Below are 25,431 nucleotides of genomic sequence, written 5' to 3' on the forward strand. Positions count from 1 at the left end.
TAAAAATTGTATTTGTTTGCATGAAAGTGGATCAGCATTTTTTTATATGAAAATAAGAAAAATTATGAATTTACTCCATAATGATAAATGGATGATCATTCTATTTTACAGTCAATAAGATGAGCAGGCTTTAGAACTGAATGACCTCTGAATAATGTGTAAAAAAATGATCTATGGAATTTAGTATATTTCTAGAAAGTGCTAAAAGACAGCTGAATTCTAAAACTTTAGACACTTTGGCTCTAAGTACTCTATAAGATGAAAGCCCATAAGCAAATGAAACTGGTTCCATATCTCACCTGCATATTCACCAGACGAGGATTAATGCAATGGATGAGAGCTAAGAAGGCAGTTCCATCCCTCCAGCTCGTTCCGAAGTCGTTGACAATTATGCCGAATTTCCTGGAAAATAAATGTTTAAAATATAACGAAGGTACAAGAGAAGCCAGCAGAGTACGTGGAGCGTTTTTGGTTCTAAGAAAGGGTTCTTTGCAGGAACTGAATCAAGAGATCTTAAGGAATTGTTACATGAGGATATGGCGAAATGGCTGTATTGCAATTGGTTCTAAGATGGTGTTTTATACTGTACTTCAAGTTTATACAATACAATACAAACGATTTGCTTTCCGAGAAAGAGCCCGTGAGAGCGGAAGTCCAGCTTAACCAAGCAACGTAAACACGAAAAACTATTTCAGATTGACTTAGATATGATAGAAATATAGAACAGGTAAAGGCTACTTGACCCGTGTCCCCTGCTCCAGGGAACAGTTATCACATCAAAATAGACCACTTGGCTAAGGTCAGACTAGGTCAGGACACTACCTGAGCAGGCAGGTTCATTAAAGTACATTAACGTTGTGACAGTGACCAACAACAGACCTCTTGGGTAAGGTCAAACTAGGTCAGGATACTACTTGCGCACCTAGGTCCATTCAAGTACAATAATGTTATAATACTGACCATCAACACACCCCTTGGGTAAGGTCAGGTTAGTTTTTAATATATTTTTTGGGGCAGTTAATTACATAATACAGTGGAGCTCTGATATACTTTAAGCTCCACTATATTATATAATTAACTGCCGCCAAAAAATATAATAATAATTTAAAAAATGTTAACACGCCGACGCCCCGCTCGAACTCACTTCGTGATCGTCTGCCGCACCCACTCCAGGAGGGTCTTCTTGGCGCCCATCTTCCACTTCTCGGCCGCAGCCGACCTCCTGGTGACGGAGGGCGGCCTGTCCCTCGATATCGTGCATTCCGAAGGTCCCGTGAAGGGGGAGTCACTTCGAGTCCCGGCCTCCTGTTCCATCAGCTGACTGAGCCGTTCCATCTGTCTGGTATTCTCTTCGATCTGGGGGGGAAAGTGGGACGGAGGCTCATTAACAGAAGAAGTGGTGATTGAAATGAATAGAGGAGATGATCTGGAGATGATTAATCAGCTGGATAATCATCGAAAAATGCAGATTTAAGGGAAAGTGGGATGGACCCATTAACAGAAGAAGTGGTGGTTGAAATGAATAGAGCCCATCTTGATTAATCAGCTGGATAATCATCGAAAATGCAGATTTAAGGGAAAGACCTCATTAACAGAAGTAGTGGTGATTGAAATGAATAGAGGGATGATCTGGAGATGATTAATCAGCTGGATAATCATCGAAAAATGCAGATTTAAGCATTCATTAACAGAAGAAGTCCCGAAATGAATAGAGGAGATGATCTGGAGATGATTAATCAGATGGATAATCATCGAAAAATGCAGATTTAAGGGAAAGTGGGATGGAGGCTCATTAATCAACAGAAGAAGTGGTGATTGAAAATGAATAGAGGGGATGATCTGGAGATGATTAATCAGATGGATAATCATCGGCAGATTTAAGGGAAAGTGGGATGGAGGCTCATTAACAGAAGAAGTGGTGATTGAAATGAATAGAGGAGATGATCTGGAGATGATTAATCAGATGGATAATCATCGAAAAATGCAGATTTAAGGGAAAGTGGGATGGAGGCTCATTAACAGAAGAAGTGGTGACTGAAATGAATAGAGGAGATGATCTGGAGATGATTAATCAGCTGGATAATCATCGAAAAATGCAGATTTAAGGGAAAGTGGGACGGAGGCTCATTAACAGAAGAAGTGGTGGTTGAAATGAATAGAGGAGATGATCTGGAGATGATTAATCAGATGGATAATCATCGAAAAATGCAGATTTAAGGGAAAAGTGGGATGGAGGCTCATTAACAGAAGAAGTGGTGATTGAAATGAATAGAGGAGATGATCTGGAGATGATTAATCAGATGGATAATCATCGAAAAATGCAGATTTAAGGGAAAGTGGGATGGAGGCTCATTAACAGAAGAAGTGGTGATTGAAATGAATAGAGGAGATGATCTGGAGATGATTAATCAGCTGGATAATCATCGAAAAATGCAGATTTAAGGGAAAGTGGGATGGAGGCTCATTAACAGAAGAAGTGGTGATTGAAATGAATAGAGGGGATGATCTGGAGATGATTAATCAGATGGATAATCATCGAAAAATGCAGATTTAAGGGAAAGTGGGATGGAGGCTCATTAACAGAAGAAGTGGTGATTGAAATTAATTGAGATGATTAGATGATTAATTATGTATAGTCATCGAAAAATGCAGATTTAAGGGAAAGTGGGATGGAGGCTCATTAACAGAAAAAGTGGGGATTGAAATGTAATAGAGGAGATGATAGATGATTAATCAGCTGGATAATCATCGAAAAATGCAGATTTATGATGGAGGCTCATTAACAGAAGAAGTGGTGATTGAAATGAATAGAGGGGATGATCTGGAGATGATTAATCAGATGGATAATCATCGAAAAATGCAGATTTAAGGGAAAGTGGGACGGAGGCTCGTTAACAGAAGAAGTGGTGATCGAAATTAATAAAAGGATATGATCAGGAGATGATTAATCAGGAGACAAATGATCGAAAAATGCAGATTTACAACTAAATGAGTTTATCACCAGAAGAAGTGGTGATTGAAATGAATTAGAGATGATTGATCCGGAGAAATAATCGAAAAATGCAGATTTACAATAAATGACTACTTAAAAAGATGAACTGTAGAGTAAAAACAGAAGAGAAATGATGATTTAGAAATGCATATCTATAATAACTGATTAGTTAGAAAGATGAACTCTGATTGTATTGAGGTTCTAGGGTCACAATAGGAAGAAAATGAGAAGATTAATCAGGAGAGAAATGATGACTGAAAAATACATATCTACAGTAACTGATTATTTAGAAAGATGAAGTGTGACTGAATTGAGGTTGTAGAATAATAATTATAAGAAAAGGTAAATTTAGGGGTTCCTGAACACTGCTTATCAAAAGAATTTATCAACAGACCAATTTCAGTTTCTACTGCATTCGTTTGTCACTGAAAAATTTGAAGGCTTAGTGACCGTCAAACATTATCGAGATGGCGCGGCAAAAAAAAAAAAAAAAAAAAAAACTTGTTCTTTCCTTGTCATCTTACCGACAAGAATTAACGCTTTAGCAAAAAACTTCTGGTGAATAGGAAAATAAATCTTATGACTTTTTTCTCCATTTATAAAGCGATTTACGGTAAAAATTGTACAAGAACATAATTGTAAAGTTACTTTCTTTTCCATGACAATCTTGATCAAATACTTTCTCCTACATTCCTTCAGTTCCAATAGAAATTATATTTTGCTACAAACCTCACGATAATAAAACAAAATCTATGTGAACTATTTCGTAAAAGAGCCGGCAGCAAAAACAAAGAAAAAAAAAGAATATCTGTATGAAACATAACCTACAATAAGTACAGGTAAGAGACAAAGAAATAAGTACAAAGTTATTTCCTAAGTCAAGCAGCGACACTTCATTCCGGACGTGAATTCGTGTTGCACAAATTGCAATTGAGAAGTTACGACAAGAACAATTTCTGGGTCGTTAAGGGAATATTTCGAAATATAGAGTTTTTTAATCTATTTTTTTTCTTAGGAGTGACACGCCGCAATCGTGTCTCGATTAAAAATACATGGTTGGTTTTAGTAGGTGAAACTTTATACTCTGGGAGTGTTTGCCAAATCTTTCTCGGAAGGATAATTACTTGTATGTAAAGAACAAGGCTACGACTGGTAATTCTGTAATTTAACGCTATTTCAGACTTACAGATACAGTTGATATGTCAGACGCTAATTCTAGCACTGGTTTATGACCAGAATAAAAATATAGTTGATATATCAGATGCAAAATCCAGCACTGGTTTATGACGTCAATTTCCTGACATTTTGATAAATATAAACGATACGAAGACTTATTTTGGCATTTAATAAAACATGCCAAAAACAAGCACTGTCTACCATTTGATAAATATAGGGTTTATAAGAAGACATAATCACAGCAAAACGTAAAGGTACCAGACATATTGATAAATAAAAACGACACGAGGAAGTTTTTGGTGTTTAATCAATTTACCAAAAACAAGCAGTCTACCATTTGATAAATATAACGAATATGAAAGAACTAACAATAAAATTGTAACCTATTCAAAAGATAATTTATACGAGATAAGAGAAGACACTTCTACCTAATTGGTAGTTTAAAATCCATCTCATGTATTCAGTGGATGATATAGCAAGCAAATCACTACTTCATTTCGAAGACAGACTACTGATCTGGAAGCGTTTAATTGAAGTGCCTGCGCTAAAGCGTTGTGCATGATTAATAAGTAGATGTATAATACATTTCGTCTGTATAACCTAAAATATGAGACTTCAGTGCGCGACTACAATAATATATGTGGTTACCTTTTGCACGCCAATTGCTAAACAAAATAGAATATTAAGAAAAATTAATATTGGTGGTTCATTTCCTTTACATATAATAATAAATAAAATATCATTTTGTTCTATTGTAACCTAATCACGATGAAGTGAAAATATTCAATTAACACCTGTTTCTGGACAATCAAATTGCCTTGGCAAAAGATTTACTATTTACATTTCCATAGCCATTTATTCGTATTTAACTTCAGATAAGATTTAAACCACGCCTATTTTCTAGCGGAAAAAAAACCTGACAGTTGTCATTGCACCTGTAATAGACATATACTCAGTAGGACTGACTGCTTTTTTACTTTTAACACTGTTTTTTAAAAACATGTCCTTTCTATTATATAATTATCAAATACTTACAAAAAAGGTTTTACAAAATGCTAATTGTCACCTGGAAATATATGCGTCATATCAAATGGGCTGGGTGCTGTTTTGTTAAAAAAATATATTTTGTTTTAAAAAAACACGCCCTTTCTACTATACAACTAACAAATACATTCAGAAAAGATAAAAAAAAAAAATCAGCCAGTTATCATATGGAAACATTAGATAGGTCATATCAAATGAACTAGGTGCTGTTTTATTAAAAAAATATATATTTTGTTTTAAAAAAAACCACGCCCTTTCTGTTATACAACTGCCAAATACATTCAGAAAAGATAAAAAAAAAAAAATTCAGCCAGCTGTCATAAGGAAACATTAGACAGGTCACATCAAATGGGCTGGGCGTTGTTTTGTTCTAAAAAACAAATTTAGAAAAATACTCCTTTCCTATTGCATCATTGCCAAATACCTCGAGGCTTGACAAATAAATTGCTAAGTTGTGATCCGGAAATGCAGCAATGGGAAATGTGAATAAGGTCGTTGCTGCTTTACAAAAAATAAATAAATAAAATATATAAAAGTAATAAAGAAATTATTTCACGACAAAGGAACAGAATAACAAAGGCGGGCCATTCCGGTTTGACCCAGACTTGGAAATTCTACGTGGGCACTATTCTACGAGAAACTACATCGTCATTAAGTGCAGAATGCATGCTTCAAAGAAAGTGCGTGTTTATGTTCTCCTCTAATAATGCGGCACTCAGCTAAACCCATTTGTGCTCAGGTGTTCGATACTCCGGAGCTGTGGCTTCGACTTTGGAATTTCTAAACGAGCGTCAATGCTACGTAGACCTGAAACTACTGTACACATCGGTGCCATGTTAACAGTGCACCGAACAATATTGTTCGCCTGTGTTCTGGACACGAAAACGAACGTAATTATAATCTCCTTCACCTCTTCGTGTCTACTACCGAAATTCGTTAGGCAGCCGAAGTCAGGGCAAGCCCAGAGAATCGAACAGCGTGGGGTGGGTTTCGCAGCCTGGGTCTTTCCAGAACGCGTGAAAAGCGCCCGCCATTCCCTGACCCTGGAACTCACCAGGTAGATCTCATCGTCCGATTCCCATTCCTCGCCGTAGGAATCGTCCTCCCAGTATAACTCGTCCTCGTCGTGTATTTGGATCTAGAGTCGTCAATGAGACGTTTTTGCGCTCAGATGGTGTTAGAAATGACACGTAACTCAAGCTATCACGCAGAGTCAAACTTCAAATGAATCACTGAACCAGTTGGTGTTAAAAGTGAGGAGTCACAGATTTAATGAAACGGTGTCAGGACTCTGCATACAAGTCAGGAACTGGACTTGTAGAGTGATCACTGACTTGTCGAGTGATCACTGACTTGTAGTGTGATCACTGACTTTGTTAATTTATGTTGTAATTAGAGGCTTTTATGTGCCTGCATGTGTGTATAATAATACACCATAAACTATTGTTTCAGTGATAAGTTCATTTCATTACTGTATGTATGTATGTATGTTAAACGCTGATAATACACTGTAAACTATTGTTTCAATGTGAAGTTCATCTTATGTATGTATGTATGTATGTATGTATGTATGTATGTATGTATGTATGTATGTATGTACGTATGTATGTACTATGTATGTATGTAGGCTATGACAAACGCTAATGATATACTAAAGACTACTGTTTCAATGTTCAGGTCACTACGTTAACAGTTACAAAAATGTACACACTTTTCCACTTGTTCCCGAAAATGGCCATGTGTGTATATATGTATGTACGTATGTGTGTATGCTACACTCTAATATGATATTGTAAACTACTGTTTTCGTGTTAAGTTCATCCCCTTAATAATAAAAAAAAGGTAAGAACTTTCTCACTTGGTCCCAATCATGGCGAAACGCAGAATTCCATACCAGAAAAATAAAGCTTCATATATCAAGTCAATTTGATAACGTTTTCATCATTTCTTAAAACAAAAGAACAGAGCGTTCCTGTGTGTGAGTTCAAGTGAATATGCAATGGAAAACATCCAGCACTCAAAATACCATGAAAAAAAAAATCAGGAAACAATTCATCACATTAAACTGGTGTTGGTAAATAATTACGCCATCAAGATGGTATTCTTGTGGAAAGTGTTTTGTGATTTTAGAAGTGTCAAAAATACATATCAGCAACTCATTCAAGTGTTGTACGAAATTTAAAGCATCATTGTGTCATTTGACATACCATACAATTTGTTCATTCCACGCGTGTTAGAAATAAAATATGACTCAAGCTATCACGTATAGTCAAACTTCAAAAGGAATCACTGACCCAGTTGGTTTTAAAATGAGAGGTCACAGTTTTAATAAAATGGTGTCAGGATTTTGTAGAACTGAATTTCACTGTGTTGTGTCTTTATATATATATATATATATATATATATATATATATATATATATATATATATATATATATATATACAAATATATATGTATATTTTATATATACATAGTATACGGAGTAACCAACTACAATATATTCACCAATAAAGAAATATTAACACGATAAGCATTTCACACTGTACGAAGTTTGCTGAACATATTAAACGGAGTTAAATATTTTACAAAATATATCTTAGCTGTGCTGTAATGAATCAACAATCCATATCTTGAACTGTGTTATGAATAAGTGAAAGGTAATGCTGAGTACTTTGCCATCAAATTTAATTTGCAGTTTCAGAAATATATATATAATATAAATATATATAAATGGGTTATTAAAATTTATAAATAACTCTGTATTCAGGTTTTTCATCAAATAAGTAATAACTTTGATTGTAAAATATAAAGATAAAAACCCCTAATTTTATATTACTTACATTTTTAAAATTATATACAGTATATATATACATTATTATATATATATATATATATATATATATATATATATATATATATATATATATATATATATATATATATAAAACATCATTTGCTTAGGTAGACGTATCTTCAGTATTTAAAAAATGTAAGTAACATAAAATTAGGAGTTTTTATATTTGTATTTCACAATCAAAGTCATTATTAGTTTGACGAAAAACCTGAACAGAGAGTTATTTATAAATTTTACCATAAAAACCCATTCACTCTCTCTCTCTCCTAGTAACTCGGTTTACTGTGATGAATCAATTTTGATCAATAACTTAAAAATCATTTTAATAATAGATGAAACTATTGATGGCTAAAGCCTCCATATTGCACGCAGACAAGTGCATATAATTAAATATTGATACTTTCACCGGAGGGACCTTACATGTTCACTCTATCGTATATAAGAAAATGAAGAACATAATTAATAACTGATGTTATTCCAATATAATAACGAATATTTTTATATATGAATGTTCATTATCCATGTAAATTATATTATTTTTGACTGAGGCTTAAAAATTAAATGCGATCATATGGAGCAAAATTAAGAGAAAAATTAATGGCTGATGATACTTAAATATTTCAACACTGAAGGTAAACCTAAATGACCATTATTTGTATTGATCCAAATCATTATTCAGATTTACCTGCAATATTATTTACGATATATGTCATCTTAATTTATACACAAAATTATTATATACTGGCAATATCAAATGATCATAATTCACATACAAAATTAATAACAGTAGATCATCTTCATTCATACGCAAAATCATTATGTACGATAAATACTAAATTGTTAATTTCGCGCAAAATTATCACATACGATAAATACCAAATTGTGATCTGAATTCGCATATAAAATAATCTAATCCTAATTTAGACCCAAAATTATTATATACGATGAAAACCAAATTGTGATCTGAATTCACATACAAAATTATTTAATCTTACTCTATACACAAAATTATTATGTACGATGAAAACCAAATTGTTATCTGAATTCACACACAAAATAATCTAATCTTAATCTATACACAAAATTATTATATACGATGAAAACCAAATTGTGATCTGATTCGCACCTAAAATCATTTAATCTTAAATTATACAAAAATTATAAACGATAAATACCAAATTGTTATCCAATTCACACAGAAAAATATTTAACGACAGACACCATCTTAATTCAAACACAAAATTATTATATTCGGCAAATATAAAATTGTTATCTAATTCTCACACAAAATTATTTACGATAAACAACATCTTAATCTACACGCAAAATACAAATGACCTTAATTCACATACAAAATTATTCAACGACAGACGCCATCTTTAACTTACGCACAAAATTATCATATACGACAATTACCTAAACAAGCATACGAACAACAGGTTATGCCGAGACTCGACAAGGTTGAAAATCCTACCTGGAAGTATAAGATGATGGTCCATATGAGACCCAGCACCACGGAAGGCCTTCCGTCGACCAAATCTGTCGGGTTGATGTTGACAAGTTTAATCTGGAAAAGAAGGAGACTCGGTGAAAATGAAGGAAGTAAAATGAAAGGTAATAAAATGAAAGGGAATAAAGTAAAAGGTAATAAAATATTAAGTGATAGAATATAGAAAGTGGAGTGATAAAATCGTTCACACAAACAAGATTTTGAAGGAAATGTGAGAGAGATTGTTGGAAATGTGATGAGGTATGAAAATGCATTAATATAGGAAATAAAATAAATGGAAATTAAAATGAAAGGAAATAAAATAATAAGTGATAAAATAGAAAAAGTAGTGATAAAATTGTGCGCACAAAGATTTTGAAGTAAACGAGAGAGAGAGAGAGAGAGAAATTGGAAATGCGGTGGGGTATGAAAATGAATGATATAATAGTATATAAACACGCACATAAAGATATGAAAAATAAATTACGCACGATAATAACTAAACGGTAAGAAAAATTTAGATAAAATATGAATATTGAATAGTGTAAACAAAAAACTCACACGTAAAGGAAGAGTGAAATTATGTGAGAAAATCGGTGAAAGAAAAGAAAATGGATTAGAGATAAGAGTAAGCATAAATACAAATCATAAAATACATAATTGAAAAGAAAAGTAAATCATATATGAAAGTGAAAACCTCTGGAAAAAAATTACATCACTGGCAAATATAACACGGCGAGGTAATAACAGTAAATAAGTTAATAAAAAGAAATTGCTACAAAAGAAAAATGAATAAAACCTAAAATAATCTCTGAGACACCCATCAAAAAAAAAAAAAAGTGAATTACTGATTGCAGCACATAACTGGTACAGAAGACCCTCACAAAAAAAAAAAATAAAAGGAACCGGTTTCGACTACTACAGGTCCATTTTTTTTCCCTGAAAATGAGAGGCTTTTGAATGAATCCCTCCCATGTCTGGAAAAAAAAGACATTACTGGTAAATATAACACAGAGAGATAATAGCTTTAAATAAGAAAATAAAACGAAAACGAAAATCCGGAATTAAAAAAATGGCACAATGGTAAAAAAAAATGACTGGTACGGAGGACCGCCCCACAAAAAAAAAAAAAAAGAAACCGGTTTCGACTACTACAGGTCCAGTTTTTTTTTTTTTTGCTTCGAAAATGAGAGGCTTGTGAATGAATCCCTTCCATCATTCCAAATCAGAATGCGGCCACTGGTCGCTGCTACCCAAAAGAGGTTATATGATGATGAATCATTATCCCGAAGTTGCGAAGCGAGTTGAACAAACCGCTCAATAATTCACGATCCTCAAATCACAATACTCTCTCGTCTTTATCAGTTTATACCTAACAAGAGGCTGTTATTATTATTTTTTTTTTACTAAAGAAGACGAAGATTGAAGGGTTCACTTGGGTATGTTACCCTGGGTTTTTTTTAAGAACTCGGGTACGTAAATGGCAAGGTCACGTGCAGCAGAGGGAGAAATAATAATAATAATAATAATAATAATAATAATAATAATAATAATAATAATAATAATAATAATAATAATAATTTATTCAAGATTATGATTTTATTAAATAAACAGAATAAAGGATTCAGTTTGGTAAGTGACCTGTTTTTTTTTTTTAAGAACTTGGGTAGGTATGCAACAAGGTCACGCGCAGCAGAGGGAGAAATAATAATAATAATAATAATAATAATAATAATAATAATAATAATAATAAGGTAGTGCTTTGCAACTTTCTTTTCCCCAACACGGCACTATTGTCCACTTCGAAGTTCAGTCTTCTAAACTCCCAAAGGTCATTCAAGGTCGAAATCTAGAACGGAATAACAAGAAGAAAAACAGAATAACACGAGCTTACACCGCCATAAAAACCCACCTATGCTCATGCATTCAGCGAAAATATATATATATATATATATATATATATATATATATATATATATATATATATATATATATATATATATATATATATATATATATATATATATATATATATTATTCCTAAGATATATAAACGATTTTCTTACATTTCCTGCCCCAAAGACAAAAATATAATAAAAAAAAACTCTCACTACAAATGCCACATTACAGAGACTTGCAGGACGTAATTAATCATTACATCACTGTCGTTTCCTGTTGAGTTTAAGTTAAAAATAACGATGCGCCGTCATGTTTAAGGGTCCAGTGTGGATGCACTTTGGTAATGTCAAGCTGTCCCCCACGGACGCTGAAGAATGTGGGGAATAATCAGTTTGTTATGGATGTTAATTTTGTTGATGATTTCGGTTGATGTTGGTGATATAGCAGTTATTATTATTATTTTGTTTATTATTATCATTTTTATTTTTATTATTATTATTATTATTATTATTATTATTATTTTTATTATCATCATTCTTATTATTAATTTTTATTATTATTATTATTATTAGCATTGTTTTTTTATTATTATTATCATCATTCTTATTATTATTATTAATTATTATTGTTATTTTTATTATTAGTAATAGTAGTAGTAGTAGTAGTAGTAATAGTAATAGTTTCTGTAATGGTAGTGTCACTACTATAAATATCATCTCACAATAATATTAATAATATAATAACATATCATAATATTACAGATAGCAACTTACAGTAATATTGTCGTCAATAGCGTTCCATGTTTATTCATAAGTAAAAAAAAACGTTTGAGGAAAATTTTCAGATAATATATTCCTCTAAACATACTCCGTTTTGTACAAGAATAAGCTTTATTTCATTTTATAAAAGTAATTAACGAATCTTTTATTTATAACTTTAAAGAGTACATAGCTAGTTACAGTATTCAAGAACTTGGCTGACCAAACAAAAATCCTTTCAAACATTACGAAAAAGAAAGCGAGAAAAATGTCCAAAGACCTGTTGCAAAGGGAAAGAAACAGTTACAAGAATTTAAAGTATTCTGAAGCCTAACATACAGCAGAAAAATATCAGCTCGGTGTTTATACGGTTTCCATGGCAACAAGCCGACGACTCTGTCGAGTTCTCACAGAAGTTTACAAAGTCACCTGAATAAATATGTCAGTCTAGTTCACCCAGTTCCCTTTACCCGTTCGTGAGATAACAAATATACACATAAACATATATACAGACTATTAAATATACACAGAAACACATACAGACTATCAAATATACACATAAAACACACAGAGACTATGAAATATACACATGAACACACATACACTCTAATATACACAAGAACACCCATACAGACTATCAAGTATACACATGAACACATACAGATTATGAAATATACACATGAACACACATTCACTCAAATATACACGTAAACAAACATACACTCTCAAATTACACATCAACACATACAGACTCTCAAATATACGCGTGAACACATACAATCAAATATACACATAAACAGACATACAGATTATCAAATATACACATAAACAGGCATACAGACTATCAAATATACACATCAGCAGACATACACTCTCAAATATATACATAAACACATACAACTATCAAATATACACGTAAACACGCATACTGTACACACTAATATACACAAGCGAAAACAACCACTGTTCCAAACTCGTTGTAGGAAGCAAAAAAAAAAAATATCTCAAACTGGTTTTCAATCAATGGTGAATGGGCAACGATATGCCTGGTAGACAACCTCCCTTGACCTAGGATGGTGTCTGCATAATATATTCAGCGGTTCATCGACATCTATCGGCTAGATTGCATGTCATGTTGCATATAAGGTTCGTTACCGATCACTGACCTCGATACGAATTCAGTTCTCTCTCGCTCTCTTTCTTCCTTTTATTTATGTATTTATGTATATATATATATATATATATATATATATATATATATATATATATATATATATATATATATATATTACTTATCCACTTCTCTCTCTCTCTCTCTCACTTATTCCGCTTATATATATATATATATATATATATATATATATATATATATATATATATATATATATATATATATATATATATATATATATATATATATATATTACTTATTCACTTCTCTCTCTCTCTCTTATTCCGTTTATATATATATATATATATATATATATATATATATATATATATATATATATATATATATATATATATATATATATATATATATATATATATATATACAAGCGGAATAAGAAGGAAGAGAGAGAGAGAGAGAGAGAGAGAGAGAGAGAGAGAGAGAGAGAGAGAGAGAGAGAGAGAGAGAGAAGTGGATAAGTAATATGTATATATATTATATATGAACACACATTTACATACATACATTTTCATGATGCAGTTAAGTTTTCCGTAATTCCTCTCCCATGAGAGGATAACTCCAGAGAAAAACAATCTAATATTCCCTCACTCATTCCTCTCCGGAAAGCTGAATCAAGTATAATTTACATGAAAACCCCATAAGCAGCAAGTCGGCCCATGTAACACATGCAGCAGCATTCTAAACCTTCCAATAATAATAATAATAATAATAATAATAATAATAATAATAATAATATGTACTAATCGGATTTAAAACACTATCAGTTATAGACCAGGATTAATGATATATTATTAACCCAAATATTTTCCATTTTTCAATACTAAGCTACTGCGTTGCTTTGGGCCTACCTTGTGAATTTAGGCCTGTGCGATCTGATAAAAGTAGGCCAAGGAAGCAGCTCTGGTCGCCAGTAGGCCTACAAAAACACAAGTAATGATTTGGAATGCCACTAGGCCTGCAATAAAAATTAATGACTTAAACGTACTGACAGGCCTAAAAGACAAAGGCCATAAGTGTTGAGGACATCATCAATCACTTGCTGGGAAACAACTGGGCCGCAAGGCCTAGCTTATACTGTTCTAATTTTTTTTTTATTTTAATAACTTTTTTTTACCAATATAGAGGTCATTGATAGGTTGGTTATTTTTATAGGCCTACCTTGACTTTCTATATATTTTTTTTTCCGTCGTTACGTCTGTATCTCTCTCAAGGCTCTTGTTCTAAGCCAGTTTCCCGAAAATCATGTACGTCGTAAACTCAATGAGCGTCAACTGGATATATCTAACGGTCGGTTTCATCATCCTCGATTCATCTGAATATATCATCTCTCCTCTTTTGATTTATATTTCATAATTTTATCATCCTCGATTCATCTGAATATATCATCTCTTTCTTCTCATTTATCATTTATATTTCATACCTATATCATGCTTCAGGCTACTGAAAGATAAACGCAACTTTTTTTTTTTGTTTACAAAAGGTACAGAAATCTTTTATAGCTTAAATTACGTCAAGAGTTTATATATTCATTTATATTTTCCGGTGATATTTTTCAGTGACATAGCGGTTTTGCAACATTCGCTCCCCCACCATGGTACAATTGTATTTCAGATTTCATAACTGGAAAAGTGACTCAAGGTCGCGGTTCCGGTAAGAATAAAATAATAAAGATAGCAAAAGGCCGGTAATATTTTCCGGTGAGACATTGGCTCCCCCACCATGGTGCAATTGTATTATTATTATTATTATTATTATTATTATTATTATTATTATTATTATTATTATTATTATTATTATTATTATTATTATTATTATTATTATTATTATTATTATTATTATTATTATTATTATTCATAAGATGAGCCCTATTCATAAGGAACAAGCCCACCAAAGGTGCCACTGACTTGAGGTTCAAGCTTCCAAAGAATATTATGGTGTTCATTGGTAAGAAGTAAGAGGAGGTAAAGTTAAAATTTCAAAACTATCAAAGTAACTCAAGGCCGCAGTTCCGTAGAGAACAAACCAATAAATAAGATAAAACATCGGCGGAGCTTTACTCGGAACGAGTTATAAGTAAGCTAAATCGTAAAACCCGAGACTTAAAGTATAAAAAAAGTTAGTGGTCCTGACTGGCTAACTCAACCATGACGCCCCAGAGAGCGATAGCAGGTGAAAGTTCCAATGTGACCTGCTTCGACCTTGGGCGCCACTTTAAATAAACATGACCTGACCTGAGACGGTAAGTTTCACTTTAACCTTTGTAACAGGTGAAGTGGTTACTGGGTTACTACGCTGCTTGCTGTGTTACTTAAAGCAAACTTGAATATTCTCGTACTTTTTTCTAAACACAACAAGCAACTAATATAAAAAAAAATGGTTTTTAATCTGTATCCTTATATACCTTTTGTAATTACTTAAACCAAAATGAATATTCTCGTGATTTTTTAAAAACTTAACGGGCCACTAATATAAAAAAAATGGTTTTTAATCTGTATCATTATATACCTTGTATAGTTAAAACCAAATTAAATATTATCGTAATTTTTTTAAACATAACAGGCCACTAAAAAAAAAAATAAATCTGTATTTATTTTTAGTTAAAACAAAAATAAATATTTTTTTTTTAACAAAACAGGCAAATAATATAAAAAATGGTTTTTAATCTGTATCCTTATACACCTTTTATAGTTACTTAAACCAAATTAAATATTCTCGTAATCTTTTTAAACATAACAGGCAACTAATATTTTTAAAAAATAGTTTGTAATCTATATCTCAATATACCTTTTATAGTTACCGGTCTTGAATAAAAATATGCAAATGAACATTTTCGAAAATGTAAATGTTTTTTGAAAAGAAAAAAAATGGTTTTGACGAAGAACTCAGCTCTCTCTTTTAACCTCAGAACTTTGGAAAAATTTTTTCAAAAATATAATAATATATTTGATTCATGACTGTTTATGGGTTTTACTGTATTCTCTTAAAAAGTCCTACCCCGTTCTTTATCAATTTATATTACGTCGTTATACAGAATCTCTGAAGCATTCTGCCACAGGGTCTAAGAACGAACGGAAACCTAATGTTTTTATTCTCTGCCTTCCTCATATTCATCACCTTCACTACCTTTATCCGACAAGGATTTTATAATCTGTCAACAGCATCCCACTGAACTTCCAGAAAAAAACAGCTCCTCAAAGACTAACAGTTAACTTTATAATCAATCTAACTACGTCAATAGAAAGTCTTCTAACTAATGCATCACTTTAGCTTCGACTTGAGAAGATAATGGAAAGTTACATTCGTGTAATCGTTATCTTTCATGTTCCTGATGATTGTAAACAACTTTGAAGAAAATTTAGCTTGTATATAAAACATATGAAGAAATTTATTTATATACGTATCAGATATTTTTATATGAAATTTATTTTAAACCTATTTCTTTTTATTCAAATATTTATATGCATACCTTTTAGATATTTTTATATGGATTTTTTTTTTATATACATAACTTTTAGATATTTTTATATGAAATTTATTTTAAACTTAATTTTTATATTTAAATTTGTTTCGGCGTCAATAACCTAGATGTTATGACACCAGATTTATTAAACAAATCAATCAATCAATCCTCGCACCGTCGGACTGTGGAACAGTCTCCCTACTGAGGAACGTTGTGCAATTGGAACCTGAAGAGTTCAAGGGAAGATGAAACGCTTTACTGCCATTAAAACAATTCTCCTTGCATTTTTAAAATGTACTTATATATTTATTTTCTCTTCTTTTCTGAATACTGATCTCTTCTTTCTGTATTTCCTGTAACCTTCTGTTACTTCTTTCAAACGAACGCATGTTCTTTGGAAGCTTGAATTTCAATGGCCCCTGTGGTGGGCTTGTTCGATATGAATAGGGTTCATCTTCAGAATAATAATAATAATAATAATAATAATAATAATAATAATAATAATAATAATAATAATAATAATAATAATAATAATAATAATAATAAAATACTCATAGTAGCATGAGTCTTGAAATGGAGAAACAAATCCACAGTTATGAATATGTACATATATTTTTAAAGATAAATCTGTACAGAGAGCTTTCGGGAATCTGTTCGATTCCCCTTTTCAATCTCTGAAAATGGGAATCGCACAAATTCCCGAAATCTATCTGCTCAGATTTATCGTTAAATATATGTAACCTTTACATAACTGTGGATTTCTTTCTCCAATAACAATAATAATAATAATAATAATAATAATAATAATAATAATAATAATAATAATAATAATAATAATAATAATAACAATTCCAAGCATAGCATAAAATAGAAGGGTATAAAATTGACATAACAGCTGCCTACAAGAACCCCAAAATATGTCAAAATTGAACCACAATAAACAGCATGACTTTCCCGTAAGACTATTTACAAGAAGTTCTCTTTACTTAAGTCCGGCACAGTGTCACCTATCCCAATATGGTGGGCCTCTTCCCCCAAATTTGGCAAGATGACACGGTCTCGCAAGTGATGATTTTGCGGTTAAACCTGACCTTCAAGATGTTGTGGGTGAATTTGTAAGTGCATTACGAAACAGTGTTTGCGTAATATTATTCTGACAGATTTGTCTATTTCTGGTTGTTTCTTTCTTTGAAGTTTAGTAAATTTGTTCTAGTAAATTTTACTTGCTTTTCTTTACGTGGTTTTGTGTTCATCTTATTTTTTCACAAGAGAGCATTCTGTTTTGTGAAAGCATGTGTAATAAGTAAAAAAATGTATGTACATGAAGACATAAAAATCATTAATTTTCTCTCTCTCTCTCTCTCTCTCTCTCTCTCTCTCTCTCTCTCTCTCTCTCTCTCTCTCTCTCTCTCTCTCTCTCTCTCCATTCATAAAGAGAATTAACTGCATAAGGACCGTTTACAGTGACTGTCTCTCTGGCTAACAAAATGGAACAAAATAAAAACGTTCGATTTCTTTAAAGAAAGGAAAACAACAAAATTTCCACATGACTGCCAAAGAACTCAATAAAAAAGTGTTGGCGACATCACGCAGATATGGGCAGTTCTGAGGGCTGTCCAAAATTAAACAAAGCAAAAGTGAAAACACCTACAGTTTTATGTGGCTGTCCACCAAAACAAAAACACAAAGCAACAATTACAGCTTTGGGTGGCTGACTGCCTATCAACAAAAAATACATACAAACAAAGAGGCTATTACAGCTTTGGGTGACTGCCCACCAAAACTTAACCCATACAAACAAATTAGTTTTGGATTACTGTCACCAGCAATAAAAAAATTCTCCAAATCTGTATGGACAACCAAAAACACTAACAAAGAAGTTACAGTTTGGGATGACTGTCCACCAGCAATAAAAACACCCAAAAGACTCAGAATCTGTCTGGGGCTACCACAACCTCCTTACTGTCTCCCCCCTCCCCCCCCCCTCTCTAAAAAAGGCAGATATTTCACACGACTGACAAAACACAAAGTGAAACTTTTCCTCTGACCTTCAAGCCTTGCTAAAGAGTTAACTTTCACATCTAACGACATATATAGTTGAGAGTCAAAGGATTCTGAATACTGATGCTTATCGAATCTGTGACTTTAAATGGCATTCAATCAGATTCTTATCTTTGAAAATATTCTCTGGAACGACGTTATTTTCAGTAATTCAGGAATATCCTTCAAGACTTCAGTTTAAGGAATACGCTTTAAAACTTAAAGGAGAAGTCTTGGGAAACCGGTACTTCTAATTAACTTTTCATTCATTCTGTTTAGCCTCTTCCCACTTGACTGTCCAACTTCTTTAACTTTGTCCTGCTTCAATTTTGACTTCTCAATGAGAATTATCCTTTAGGTAAGCTCTACAAGATTTCAGAAGTTCATAAAAAAACTATTTTATAACCACAAATATTAAATCAGGCAGCAGTGAACGTTACATATTGCTATGAATGGTACATTTGAAATGCTAAATTAAGACGGATTTGTCGTCAGTCGCTGCAACTACATTTTTTTATATATGACACAGCCGAACACACATGCAAGTAAATGCCTTTATCTAAGGTAGGCCCAAAAGTAAAAAAAAGGAATGTGAGATACAGAGTTAGGCCTCACTCAAAATCTGTTCCACTGAAAACAAATTCATAGTCTATATTACTATTTTTCTAAATGAGCACATACATAATCGTGGAGCAATCCTACACGTTTGTTAATTTGCAAAGTAAGTTTACATCGCATAACCGTTCAGCTATAAAAAAAAACAAGAAATGGAAATAAAAATGATAAAGGTATAATAGAAACAATCATTCATAACAAACATGGAGATAAATAAACAACAATAATTCAAAACGCAACAAACGAACACACAAACCTCGTCACAGCAACTTGCAGTCTGCAATGGAGAGAGAGAGAGAGAGAGAGAGAGAGAGAGAGAGAGAGAGAGAGAGAGAGAGGAGGTCGATGTCACTTGTAATAAGATTTGTATCCGTCACGCAGCAGTCCATTCTTGACCCCAGAGCGCACCATATCATCAGGCGAGACTGGTTCTTCAAGGTGATCCTATTTATTTCTCTTGGCTGCACAAAGCAAGTCTCTGCCTTTCATTGCTTGCGAGAATTATTGGCTTCGAGGTTCACAAATATTCTCGGAACGCTTTCTTGTCAGAGATGTTCTCTGGGAAATTATTCTCGGAAATATTCTTTGGATATAATTTTCTGAAATGTTCTCTGGGAAATTATTCTCGGAAATATTCTTTGGAATGTTGTTTTCAGAAACATTCTTTGGGTTATCACTATGCGAAATATACTTTGTAATATTATTTTCAGAAGCATTCTTTGGGATATTACTTTCAGAATTATTCTTTGGAATATTATTTTCAGAAATATTCTTTGGGATATTACTTTCAGAAATATACTTTGGAATATTATTTTCAGAAACATTCTTTGGGGATGTTACTTTCAGAAATATTCTTTGGAATATTATTGTCAGAAACATTCTTTGGGGATATTACTTTCAGAAATATTCTTTGGAATATTATTTTCAGAAACGTTCTTTGGGGATATTACTTTCAGAAATATTCTTTGGAATATTATTTTCAGAAACATTCTTTGGGATATTACTTTCAGAAATATCCTTTGGAATATTTTCAGAAACATGCTTTGGGATGTTACTTCAGAAGTATTTTTTGGGGACTTTCTTTTCAGAAATATTCTTTGGGAAGTTACTTTCATAAATATTCTTAGGAAAATTACTTTCAGAAATATTCTTTGGGAAACTGCTTTCAGAAATGTTCTCTGGGAAATTACTTTCAGAAATATTCTTAGGGAACTTAATTTCAGAAATATTTTTTGGGAAATAACTTTCTAAAACATTCTTTGGGAAATCATTTTCAGATATATTCTATGGGACACTACTTTCACAAATATTCTTTAGGAAATTCTTTCAGAAATATTGGTTAGGGACTGCCATTTTAAAAATACTATTTTAGTTTACAAATGCCTATCAGACGCTAGTTGCAGATATCTTCTTAAGGATAACAGGTTCTGAAAATAGCGTTTTAAACTTTTAATTTCGATTTTTATTCACAGAAATATTATTTGGGAATGAGGATTTAGAAAATTTTTAGAAAATGATTTTCAGAAATATTTTTGGAAGATAAGTTTCAGAAATATTTTTGCAAGACAAGCTTCAGGAACATTCTTTTCATTAATTTCAGGAATATCTTGACGCTTGTCAGTTCTGAAAAGAATCTTTGGGACTGCAGCTTCAGAAATATTCTTTAGGAGCTTTCCATAGGAAGTAGTTTAATCTTGGGCGGGACAGAATCTGCTTACGTGACGAAGGAACACAAATAAAGCCTTCAGAAGCAGAAGGTGAAAAAAGTTTAAAAATAAAGAAAATACAAAGACCCTATTGTGTTTGTATCCATTTAAAGGCCTTCCGTTCTTCAAAAGTGTCGAAGCCTTAAAGTGTGTGTGTGTGTGTGTGTGTGTGTATGTGTGTGTGTGTGTCGAGATTAACATCTTGAAAAGGTAAAACTTCTGAAGTCTAACAGAAAAGTCTACAATTTAATTAACGTTTTGTGTTTTTGTGAACAGGTAGCTGTCGAAATCCCAAGACCACTTAACGCTGAATGCTAGAAATCTTAGGCTTATCAACAACATGATTTAAAATTCATCGCCAGGATTCACTTAAAAGCCGATGAAAAGATGAAAGGACACGTGGTGATGATGAGGATACCTGTATTAGGTATCCTCACCATCAATTAGGATACCTGTATCACCTTCGAATACCTGTATCACCTCATCTTAAGAGTTCGGGAGAAATGTTCACAGTCGGCTTAACGTGTTGGAAGACTTGTGTTTCAAGATGGAGGTATCTGTCATTATTGTACTTTGTTTCTGGTAATTGTAATGGTTATAATGCCATTCTTTCTTTCTGATAATTATTCATGAAAATTATGGTTATCCTTATGAGCACTATAATAATAATAATAATAATAATAATAATAATAATAATAATTATAATAATAATAATAATAATATTATTATTATTATTATTATTATTATTATTATTATTATTTTCTTGAAAATGAAAAGCATAAGGCGGCACGTAGTCTGTTTCAAGGAAAAGTGACGAAAGAAAAAGTTTTGCATATATTCTACGAATAGTAATAATAATAATAATAATAATAATAATAATAATAATAATAATAATAATAATAATAATAAAATTTTACAGCCGCATTTATCTTGAAAACAAATATAAACATGCAGCCACATTTCCTCATACAGAACAATTCTTTTAGATATTTAGACTTAATATCAATACACTCAATTTAGCTACTCGAAGAACTATAACTCCAGATGATTCGGCAAATCAGTCAACAATGAACAGTAATCCACGAAAATATCGATAATCCTCAACGGCAGACAGATTTCTAATTTTAAAAAATCCGATTCAGAAGAGGGTACGAAATCTTATCCATTCTTTCTGCGTTCCTTTCATCAGAAATTATCCGCATAATTACAATTTATCTCCGTAATTCCAATGTATTAGAATTCTGATTACCTCCGGGTCACGTGATCTATGCCTGCGCGTTTGTGGTCCAGTCTCGCTATTTTTTTTATTTTTATCTGTTTACTAATTTATTTTCTTTCTTGGTATTTAAGGGAAAGGTAAATGTTTCTGAATCTTATTCCATCAAGGTAATCTATCATACAAGTCTTTATTCGTTTACTTATATAATATTTTAATTCATTTTATTTTTTAAATTGTACTTCTGTGGGCATTCAGTTAACTAGAAACGTGTGGACAAGTTAGTGTTAACATTTCTCTAAGTTTGTTCCTAATAGATTGGATTCAACAACAACAATAATAATAATAATAATAATAATAATAATAATAATAATAATAATAATAATAATAATAATAATAATGAAATAAAATAATAATAATAATAATAATAAAATAATAATAATAATAATAATAATAATAATAATAATAATAATAATAATAATAATAATAATAATAATAATAATAATAATAATAATAATAATATCTTGGACGAAAATAACAAAAATAATAAGAATAATAATGCCAATAATAATATCTTGAAAGAAAATAATAATAATAACAATAATAATAATAATAATAATAATAATAATAATAATAATAATAATAATAATAATAATTGGAAGAAAATAATAACAATAAGAAGAATAATAATAATAATAATAATATCTTGAAATAAAATAAAATAATAATAATAATAATGCCAATAATAATATCTTGAAATAAAAATAATAATAATAATAATAATAATAATAATAATAATAATAATAATAATATCTTGGAAGAAAATAGCAACAATAAGAAGAATAACAATTCCAATAATAATATCTTGAAATAAAATAATAATAATAATAATAATAATAATAATAATAATAATAATAATAATAATAATAATAATAATAATAATAATAACAACAACACAGCTGCTCGTATACTCACCCTCTTGGATGAGAGGAACTGAAGGGCGGTGTTGGCATTGCTGAGGAAGTGGGGCCGCCGGAGGACCCTGCCCTTCTCGACGGGCAGCTTCTCCCCCGACAGGACCTCCAGCAGGGCCAGGAGCGCGGTGCCATCCTTCAGGTCGTCGATGAGCTCGGACAGTTTCATAGGTGGGACATGCTGTGACGCGGAGATGAGAGGTGGTGATGAGGAGGGGTTTTATATATATATATATATATATATATATATATATATATATATATATATATATATATATATATATATATATATATATATATATATACATATTTATATATATAATACACTTTAAGGTATTATTTTTCAAATATACTAACGAAATTCTACATTATTTAATAAAATCTAAGATTTTTTTAAAAAATCGTGATTATGAATAAAAATTCGTTTAATTTGAGAGAATATTACTCTAATAAAACTGTTATTTCTTGCATTTATCACTACATTTCCAAATTTCAACTGTGTTAAAAAGGGATATATATATATATATATATATATATATATATATATATATATATATATATATATATATATATATATATAATATATATATATATATAATATATATATATAATATATATATAAATATATATAATATATATGAATATATAAATAATGAATAAAAGACAAAATCCACGAAGGAAAGAGAAACAACAGAGTGCTGCAAGGCCTTTCGACTTCTGGTCCTCTACTAGAAGTCGAAAGGCCTTGCAACACTCCACTGTTTCTCTTTCCTTCAATTTTATCTGTGTGTATATATAAAATATATATATATATATATATATATATATATATATATATTTATATATATATATATATATATATATATATATATATATATATATATATATATATATATATATATATATATATATATATATATTCAGAACCGGACAAACGAAAATAAAACTCACCCGGGCTAAATGAGCGTTGATCCAGTTCATAAAAGTTTTCTTTTGTACTCTTTCTTGCTCGTCTGAAAAAGAAAGAAAAAAAAAACATTCAATACATGCATAATACATAAATAAACAATGGTAAAAAAAGAAAAGTGTGAAGTTATTCCAGATTTCAAGGAATTCATTACATTTTTCCTATCTTATTGTTTTGGTTAAAAAGGCTGACCAAGGTGTGTAAAGTGTCTAATTGAGGATAAGGCTTCATAGATATTGGTTAATGGAATAACCACTGATCTACTTATACACATGAGAATAAATTTGTAAACGAAACCTAGGTATTATAAAAAAAAAAAAAGTGTGACTGAGTTGCTGACCAGTGTGTGTAAGGTATATTGGGAAACAGGAAAGGTTCTGCGGATACTGATGAGAGGAACAACAACTGATCTTACTGCTATTTAAAAAAAAAAAATTCTCCACAAAACTTTGTGAAATCAACCTAAACGTCCATAAGAACAACAGATGCAACGCCAGAGAAGCTCAAAGGATTTATAAAAGAACATACTGAAAGCATCTAAGCAAAAGCGTTTCACGATGACAGTTCCTCGACGGTTAAGTGTATGACGTCACACCCCATGACTTGGAAAGGTAAACACCGGTGAGTGGGAGCTTATTTACCCGATGAGGTGGTCCTATATTGAATTTCTAGCGGGTTTTGCCCCACTGGTTTCTTTCTAGATGATTAAATTATACTGAATAAGCAGCACAACTATGAACAATCTTGCTTGCATAAATATCAATTTTCTCGATCATATGAGGGCTCTAGTTACGTATCGTAAGAATAAACTGTATACACAAAAAATCAAGTATCAAATTAAGGACATCTTTTACATAACACAATAACAAATAAATACATAAGCAATACATCAGAACTGAAATCCTGAAGTCGACCCAAAAAATGAACTATTAGCATCGCTGAAAAACTCACAATGTCGTGGTAAACCGTTATGTAATAAAAATCAACAATTACATAAATGAACCTTTTGCATATTAATACAATTTATTTATATATTTATGGGTTTTTA

General features: G+C 31.3%; 1 protein-coding gene across 1 annotated transcript in view; it reads right to left on the reverse strand.

The window, feature by feature from the left end:
- LOC136830105 (uncharacterized) overlaps positions 1-25,431 on the reverse strand; it is a 375,313-nt gene that overhangs the window by 281,435 nt on the left and 68,447 nt on the right. Inside the window, 5 exon segments of the mRNA XM_067089297.1 lie at positions 300-402; positions 1,145-1,356; positions 9,542-9,634; positions 23,418-23,597; positions 24,368-24,429. Coding sequence (XP_066945398.1) covers positions 300-402; positions 1,145-1,356; positions 9,542-9,634; positions 23,418-23,597; positions 24,368-24,429 — 650 coding nt within the window.

The sequence above is a fragment of the Macrobrachium rosenbergii genome, chromosome 46 (genome assembly GCF_040412425.1).
Source record: "Macrobrachium rosenbergii isolate ZJJX-2024 chromosome 46, ASM4041242v1, whole genome shotgun sequence".
Lineage (NCBI taxonomy): Eukaryota > Metazoa > Arthropoda > Malacostraca > Decapoda > Palaemonidae > Macrobrachium > Macrobrachium rosenbergii.